The sequence below is a fragment of the Condylura cristata genome, unplaced genomic scaffold (assembly GCF_000260355.1).
Source record: "Condylura cristata isolate star-nosed mole 26May11 unplaced genomic scaffold, ConCri1.0 scaffold00006, whole genome shotgun sequence".
In the NCBI taxonomy this organism is placed as follows: Eukaryota; Metazoa; Chordata; class Mammalia; order Eulipotyphla; family Talpidae; genus Condylura; species Condylura cristata.
This window is the reverse complement of record NW_004567107.1, coordinates 15821171-15830430: the sequence shown is the minus strand read 5'-3', so window position 1 is coordinate 15830430 and position 9260 is coordinate 15821171. Positions and strand designations below refer to the sequence as shown.

Sequence of the window (9260 nt, the reverse complement as noted above, 5' to 3'; positions counted from 1 at the left end):
ATATTTCATTGTGCATATGTACCACATCTTTTTAATCTAGTCATCTTTTGGGCATTTAGGTTGATAATCCACACTTTTTATTATTCAGGGTCTGTTGAAATCTCTCTTGTGAATGCTGGAAGTTAGCTGTACCATGAAAAGACTCATCTCTTTTTTGTTGCCTATGTTTTCCTTCCCTCTTTCCTTATTACTGTAAAAGTAATCTAGCAAAAATTTCCTTAAAAATCTCTCTTTTCATTATCCTGTATTCTCTTTCTGTTCCTTCCCACATGCAGTGATACTAACTAGACAGCGTTTCAAAGGACTTTTCTTTTATTTTTTAAAAAATTTATTTGTGCATACAGAACTGGAGTGCAGGCCAGAGGTGCAGGGGCAGTGAGAGGATTCAGCAGAGACAGAGTGGGGAACAGAACAGGCAGATTGATGAAGTACACTGCTGAGGGGAGCAGCGGGGGGGTCAGGAGAGGTCTGCCGCGCCATGTGGGTCACCTCCCTGGCCGGGGATCAAACTCTAAAGTGGCTGTAGCCAGCTCCACAGTGCTGCACTTTAACCTACTGTGCCACAGGGAGGGCCCAGGGCTTTTGTTTTTTATGCCACATGCTCATAGTTCAAGGAAATTGAAGTAATTGAGCTATGGGAATATTTGGGGTAATAATGGCTTCTAATTTTGATTATTTCTCTTTAGGAAAGACACTGCTGATCCTGTAACATGGAGGATTGCCTTCATACCTCATCTGAGAATCTGTCCAAGTTGGTCAGCTGGGCCCACAGCCATGGGACTATTTGCAGCCTCATCCCAAACCTGAAACACTTGCTTTCGGAAGGTTCCCATGGGAACCTGACTGCGATGTGGGGCTGCAGTGCCGGGCACGCTTACCACTGGCCACTGACAGCTACTTGCAGAGCTGGGTCCCAAGAAAGGGTGTGTTTCCAGGATAACCGAAGTTTTAATTCTGATAGTCCCAGCATAATCGGTGTACCGTCTGAGACACAAACAAGCCCTGTTGAAAGGTACCCTGGGCGTCCAGTGAAGACCAAGCTAGACTGCAATCGGACCAGAGACTCCTGTGACTTCTCTTACTGCAGCGAGCCCTCTGAGCTGGACGAAGCTGTTGAAGAATATGAAGATGACAACACCCTGTTTGACATGGTTTGTGAGTCTTCAGTAACAGATGAAGATAGTGACTTTGAACCCCAAACCCAAAGACCTCAAAGCATCACTCGAAAAAGGCCTGGATTAGTCCCATCTTCTCTCCACTCAAGCTCCCAGACTCAGATGGTTGATGAATGTAGCAATGATGTCATTATTAAAAAAATCAAACAGGAGATTCCCGAAGATTATTACATTGTGGCCAATGCAGAGCTGACAGGAGGGGCAGATGGGCCAGCCCTGTCCTTGACACAGATGGCAAAACCCAAGCCTCAGACCCATGCTGGCCCCTCTTGTGTGGGGTCGGCTAAGCTGATTCCCCACGTAACATCTGCCATTGGCACCGAGCTTGAGCCTCACGGTGTGTCTGCATCCCCCTCTGTGATGTCCAGACCGGTTGTTCAGAAGACTGCCAGGGTATCACTGGCCTCGCCAAACAGAGGACCTCCTGGAGCCCATGGCACTAGCCAGCAGATGGCCATGCAGATGCCTGTGAGCACGTCTCACCCCAACAAACAGATCAGCATCCCTTTGTCTGCCCTGCAGCTGCCTGGACAGGATGAGCAAGTTGCCTCTGAAGAGTTCCTGCCCCACTTGCCTGGCCAGGTCTCCTCCTGTGAGGTAGCCCTCTCCCCCTCCGTTAACACAGAGCCAGAAGTGAGCTCCAGCCAGCAGCAGCCTCCCGTCGCGCCGACCATAACCACCGAGGCCACAGCACAGTGCATACCAGGTATGGCATACGAGGTGACGGCGGGTCCCTCAGCCTTATGCAGCAAAGAATTCTGCGCCGCCAGCACTTGTAAGCCGTAGACTCGGTGTGCTAGAATTCAGGCTTTTATTACTCTCAGGAAGATCGAAATGATGAAATGTATTACCGCAGGTGGTGCAGTGCAGGAGGTGCATCTGAATGGAGGCCATCCACCCCCGTGCTGTATCTCGGGGCTGAGAGGACAGTTGTAGGCTTGTGCTGTTGAGACTGCATGGCTAGGTGAGGGTTTGTATCTGCTCTTCTCCTGAGTTTTTATACAGTAAAGTTTATTTTTTGAAAGGGCTTTTATGTTCTGCTAGTGTCAAGGTACCTGGTTGCTGTTTGACGTTAAAATGATGTTGGCTGGGCATATGATGGTCATAGACCTAATGTTTTCCTATTACTTATTTGTCTGGACCTACTTGGCCTGTCTCTTTATTTTAGTTGGTGTGATTATTTAAAACAAAATTTTCTATTTTCAAGTAAAGGAATGAACATTCCAAAAAGAAGTATTTGATCTTTTCTCTCAGAACTTCAAATTGTTAGACAGTTGCATTTCTGGAACATGTGAGTCTAACTGGAATGGATTAAAAGGAGAAGAAAATGATTACATGAGGCCCCTCTCTGTAATTCTGTTATTCTAATGTTCTGTAATTTTAACATCGAGTATTTAATCTGAACTATTCTACAACAGGGGTTTCAGGCGCCATGCTTTTGAGTTCGTGATTCAAGTCCAATAGTCAGAAGTAGAACCATGAATACGAAGGAACAGACAATTCAGACTCTGTAGAGAGATGAAATTGGTGGTTTATTTTGGTTTCACTTTAGTTCTTCTTAAGAATTACGTATATTTTGGAAAAAGCTTTCTGAGATAACCGTGTTTCACTCTATAGCTTTTTAAATTAAAGTGCTGTATAAATATGCTCTCTCAATGCTAGTGTCACCCTTAAGATCACCAACAGGAACCTTTGATTCCTAACACAGTCATGGTATTATTAATGAAATATACAATGAACAGATTCATATGTCATTCTTCGTATATATTATTATAATTCTGTATTATGCTTTTTAATGTATTCAGTTTTTTTTTATTAGCGGTTTTCTTGAGATTTAATTCATACACCATAAGATTCACTCTTTTGAAGTGTATAATCATCGATTTTTGGTATACTCAGACTTGTGCAATCATCGCCACTATCTAATTTCAAAATATTTTTATTACCCCAGAAGGAAGCTATATATATTAACAATTAGTTTTCCCTTCTCCCATCTCTGTTAACCACCAGTCTACTTTCTGTCTCCATGGATTTGCATTTTCTGCATCATTTGAAAGGAATTCTAACCTGTGACCTTTCGTTGCTGCTTTCTTGGCTTAGATTTTGCTGTTGTGGCATAGATCAGCCATTCTTTCTTTTTTATTGCCAAGTAGTATTTCATTGAATGAATGTACCATGTTTTAGTGTTTTCCTTTCATTAGTTGATGGACATTTTTTTTTTAAAGATTTATTTATTTATTCGTACAGACCTGGGGTACAGGCCAGAGACACCGAAGGTAAGAGGATTCTTAGGGACAGAGCGGGGAGCAGGACCGGCAGATCGAGGAAGTACACTGCTGAGGGGAGCAGCGGGTGGTCAGGAGAGAGGTCTGCCCCACCTTGTGGATCTCCTCCCCCAGGCAGGCAGGATCAAAGTCATGCGGAAGTGGCTTAAGCCTCTTTGTGCTGTGCTTTAACCCTCCAGCCACCAGGGAGGGGCCAACTGATGGACATTTTTTGACTATTATGAATAATGATGTTAATAGACAAATTTTTCTGTGGAAGTACATTTCATTTTGCACGGGCAACGTGTGACTTTTTGAGGAGTTGCCCAGCTGTTTTCCAAAGCAGCTCCATCATTTTACAGTCTAAATGTAAACAACGTAAAAAGCTTCTTTTCTCCCATGCTTATCAATACTTTTTATTTTCCATCAAAAATAATAGCTATGTGCTTTTAAGTATGCAGAGTAGTATTTCATTGTGATTTTGCTTTGCATTAGCCTAATTCCACTGGTGCACTTTCTTCATTAGACCATTGGACATTTGTATGTCTTCTTTTGAGAAAGGATATAAGCTGTCCTTTGGCCAGGCCTGTTTTCTATTGTAAGCTGTATATATGATAAACTTTTTAGCATAAACTGTAATTTGACTTTACTTTCGTAAGGATTGGTTTGACTTGGAGTTGAACCTTCAGGAAAAATAACATGAAAAACTGGTAATGGGAATTTTCTCAGGAATGATCCTAATGTTTTGCTCCATTGTTCTGTGGAAAGATATTATATTGCTAAGATAGTATTAGCTCTAGAGAAACACTGTTTGCACTGGAAACATCTAATGGAGCAAGTGAAAATCTGATTGACATTTTGGGAGAGATATATATGTTAACTTATAGTTTACCTTTGTTCTTTGAACACAAACTCATGCCATGCTTTAAAATTTTATTAATCTTACTAGGTTTTGTATGTTTGAAAGTCTACATTCTAAACATTTTTTTAGATATCATTTTTCATGGAGGTGGTATTGGTTTACAACACTGTGATTTAGGGATACAGGTTCACACTTGTTCAGATGTGTGTTACCATGCTACCCTTGCCACCAGGGCACCCATGATCTTCCACCACAGTCCAGTGGGTCCCTCGACTTCCTTTGTTTCGATACCCTCTCATCCCCAGCTGGTAGCCTTAATTCTGCAGTCAGATTTCATGGGTTTGTTTTTATTTCTTTTTGTCTGTTCCTTTTAAACATATTTATTTTTAAATTTTACAGTCTAGCTTTATGACAATAAATATGTACCAGATGGACTTTGCATAGTTAATATGTAAATCATACTTGGGACTAAGCAGAGAAAGGTTTTGAAAGAACTAGCTGAAAGCAAAGTCAGATCGTTTTTAAATGGATGTTAATATAGCCATAGTTTGTTTTTTTTTTTTTAAATCAAATCATTGTAGAAATACTACATATCGTTGAATAATATTTTTAAAATAATTTGACAAATGACTGTTGAGTTAGCTAAAAACACAGAGAAATTGTTTCATTTTGTTTGTTTGACTGGTGCCATTTTATTTTCTTAGTGGAAAATCACCCTATTTCTGTTCAGTGCTAAACTCACAAAATCATAAAATGTTAATCAAGGTATAGATAAAATCATTAATTTTCATGTCAGCTCTGTCATACTGCAAAAATCAAATCTCAGCACTAACGGTAATGATTAAAGAGGACTTATTGACTATCTTCCAATGGCTTAGATTCCATTAATTTTTTTGGCTTTTATATAAATTTCGGTCATTTGTCATAAATTTAGATCTCTATTACATCATGAGTTGGGGTTTTATGAGTATAATTCTTAAGTACCCTCACACAACTTCCTGTATGATTTTGTCTATAGGGATCTATTTTATTGACTCTTTTCCTGCACATTTTATGGTAGCAGACAGTCAACTTTTGCTTATCAGATTTATAATAAGTATGTTTTTTCTTTTGAAGCTATCATCTTTATCTTCTGAAAAATTCATATACATTAGGAGTATCATAATCTACTACATATACTGGAAATATATTCCCCATATTTCCATTAACCTTTCATTTTGTTGATGGCATTTTTTGAAATACAGATTCTTTTATCTTTATGGAGACTTCTTTCATCTTCTCACTGCTGCCTAGCTAGCTCTCATCGTTTCTGTCTTCAGTATTTTGCCTGGGAAGTCCTTTTCATACCTTGGATCTGACATTTACTGTATTTTTGTCTAGTTCTTTTGTGATTTCATTTTCCTCTCCTTCCCTTTTCTCCTTTCTTTACATTTAACTCTGCAGTTAAAAGATGACTTAACTGATAGATAGATAACCTCAGCGTTAATTTTGTGACCTCAGTGTCTTTATTTTTGTAGGTAGCCAGATGCTTCCATATCATTTATTGAATAAGCTCCATTCTCCACTGAATTGCTTGATGACCAAATTTCTGTTAGCAATTGGATATATTTCTATATTTTTAGTTCTGGTTTTGTTGATCTCTTTTTCTTTTTGCTTCCAATTTTTCGTGTTTCTATTTTTTACAAAACCAAACATAATTAGTGAAAAAGCAGGGGATAGTCCAGAATGTTTAATAGAATACTTTTGGAAAAAATACACATGTGAAATTGATTCACTGAGCTTTTAAAAATTAAATTCTATGTTACTTCCAGTTATTTGGTCTGTTTGACACACATAAACAATGGCTAGAAACAGAAAACCTGAATTAAAATAAATTGAGAAAATGAGTTGCTTTATCATCCAATGACAGATGTTCGAATGAGCTTTTCAAAACCTGGGATTCAAATAATACCTCCTTTCTGTCATTCTGCTTCTCACATTAGCTTCCTCTGTTTGCTTCACCTGGAGATAATTGTCCCTCTTTGTCCCCATGGTGATTGTGGGGTGCTGCTGCTGGGTTTCTTGTCTAGCTAGACCTAGAGCCTCTGCTGTCCTCACTAGCCCCTAAATCAGTCATTGGAGCACCAGACTCTGCTGGAAAAGTATTGAGTGAACCTCAACCCCAGATCTCACAGCTGAGCACGGGGCTGAGGGGAGCGTTCATCCATGGACATATTGGGTTCTATTTTTCAGAAGACCAGCAAATCAGAGATGCCTATTAGTGTCTGTGTGAGTGTTCTTTTTGTTTCAATTTTTTTAGCATTTGATTTCTTTAAGGTGGGCACATAGAAGAGTTGTTCACATATGTCATCCAAAGATAAGGTATAAAGTGTTGTAATCTGAGGGCTGTCTCTAATAACCACGCATAAAAAAGTTGTGCTTTTTGCGTATGTAGAGCTAGCTACGTCTATGTATGTATACTTTATATGCCTCTTCTTACAAAATGGAACAAAACGAGATTTATTTTCTTAACTACTCCCTTTCCTGTACCTTGCTGTAGGAAGACCTGGGACATACATTCTGAAAGATAAGAAAAAAATTCTGGCTCAGTTTATGCCATCATTTCCCTCCTTATCAGAAAGAGTGCTTATCTGAGAGCTGATAGGCAGGCCTACTGGGCACTGAGATAGTGGAGCTGTTTGGAATTCTGGCATTTGGATTCAGACAGGCTTAGGTCCATTAACAACCTTTCCTGCTGTGGGCTTTGTGACCTTAGCTAAATTGGTGTATTGCTCAGAGACTCATCCTTTGGAAAGGCGTGACAGTAATGCCAGTCTTGCAGGATTGTCTCAGGATCAAATGCAAAAATATAGCTAAAGACAGTAACTTCCATATAAGAAGCAGTTAAGAAATAGTCGTTTTCTACCATATTAATGTTTTAATTTTCATTATTATTGTCATTAAATTATGCTCAGTACTCTTTGGGAGAGAGGTACGTTTTATGCAGTTATAGCCCTTCATCTGGGATGAAATATGTCCTGGGATGTTAGCACCAGCATCATATGGGAGCTTAGTAGAAACATCCAGACTCACAGAATCAGTATCTACTTTTTAACATGATCTCCAGATAACTTGCATGCACAGTATCACAAGATCTTACTGTCTCCACTTGCAAGGGGGTGTCCTCTCCCCAACCTCAGCAGCATCCCCCAGCTGATCAAAGGGCACTTTTCAGAGTGGCGGTGGCAGTGTTGGGTGTCTTAGGTGTGTCACAGAGAGTGTAAAGAAAGCCTGTTACTATGTCATATTTGCCATGCTGGGTTGGTGGTCTCCAGCCTGGACTATGGGCATGCCTGTGTGCAGGTCTTAGAAAGAAATAGCCTTGGTTTTAGATTAGTATTTTTTTTTTTGGCCTGGCTTTCTTTAGTGGAAGGGAAATGTAGGGAGGGTCTATGTGATAAAATACATTCTTTTGAAAATATTGACTATATTGTCATGTCTTTTTAAAGTATTGAGTTTTTTACAAAGACCCTTTCACCAAGGCAGTGATGAAAACCTGTTACAACTTTTATAACATGTACTAAGTAAGTTCTATGCAAAAATGTAGGCGTTCAAAATGGAATGGGCTGATATAAAGATAGACAAATGGAATAAATTAGATGGGGCAGGATAGAAGCCCAGCACACACCTACATGTCCACGGGGCTCTCTGTGAAGGGGGGAGAGGGTACCCCAGGTCAGTGGGAGAAGGCTGGATCAGCCCATGAATGGTATCATGCAGTTGGTCAGCCATGTGGGACTAAATAAAATTAGATCCTTACCTCACATCAGGCATGAAAAGATATCTCCTATAAAAATCTAAGTGTGGAAATGTAAAGCTTAAACTTAAAACTGTTGGAAGGAAATCTTGCAAAATGGCCTTGGTGTCCAAAGAGGGTTTTTTTGGTGTGTGAAACAAACAGAAAAAGATGGAAGATGCTGACAATCTTAAAATAAAAATCTTAGCTGAGACAAGGAATTTCATAAACAAAGTTTAAAAAAAAAAAAACCACCCTGAGATGATTTTTCATGCACATAACTCAAAATACAGATAGAAACTGCCACAGATTTAGGAAAAATGGTCAAATCACACAGTAGGGAAATGAGCAAAGGAAATGAAGAGGTGCTTCTAATCAGAGAAAACACATATAGTTAATACACTTATGAAAAATGCTGCAGCTCACTGGTAATCAGGGGAATGCAAATTAAAACAATGAGATACCATCAGAAAGGCAAGAATTATTAATTTTAATTGTCACAAGTGTTGTATGGGAAAGAGAAGGCATGCTGGTAGGAATACAAATTGACACAATCACTTTGGAGAACAATTTACAATGTCTAATAAAGTTAAATATGTATGTATCACACAATGTAGGAATTTAATTTCTAGGCATCTTCCCTCGAGAAACTTACACACACACACAGGATGTGCAGGGGTGTGTGTGTGTGTATGTGTGTATGTGTATGTGTGCTGACTGGGATAACAATGAAAAGAATCCATTAACAACCTCAACATTGATCAGTAGAGAACTAAATTGTGAATATTTTTCAAATATCAGTCAGATATGCATTTATTAATGTAGGTAAATCTTAAAAACAAAACTGTAGAATAATATTTAGAGTAGCATATCTTTTTTTTTTTTTTAAAAAAAACCATGCATTTTTCCTTACACATATGCACACACACACATGCGCTCACAAAAACAATTATGAAGTATGGGTTGGAAAGAGGACAAACCGAATACATTGTAATTGCCTCTGGGGAAATGGAGGGGTGGGATAGGTGGACAGCAAACTTGAACTATATCTGTAATGTTTTCCTTTTAAAAATTTATACTGAGGCCCTTTGGTGGCACAGCGGGTTAAAGCACTGCACTGAGAATCTAAAGCCACTTCCGCATGAGTTCGATTCCCGCCTGCCCCGGAGGTGACCACATGGCGC

General features: G+C 39.4%; 1 protein-coding gene across 3 annotated transcripts in view; it reads left to right on the top strand.

Annotated features, from left to right (window-relative positions):
* The first annotated feature begins 684 nt into the window (after positions 1-684).
* Positions 685-9260, top strand: part of KIAA1958 (KIAA1958 ortholog) — a 62993-nt gene continuing 54417 nt past the window's right edge. For all 3 annotated transcript variants that reach the window (XM_004677426.2, XM_012721143.1, XM_004677425.2), the window contains exon 1: positions 685-1881. In XM_004677426.2, the coding sequence (XP_004677483.1) occupies positions 711-1881 (1171 nt within the window). In that variant the 5' untranslated portion in view covers positions 685-710. The remainder of the gene's footprint in view (positions 1882-9260) is intronic.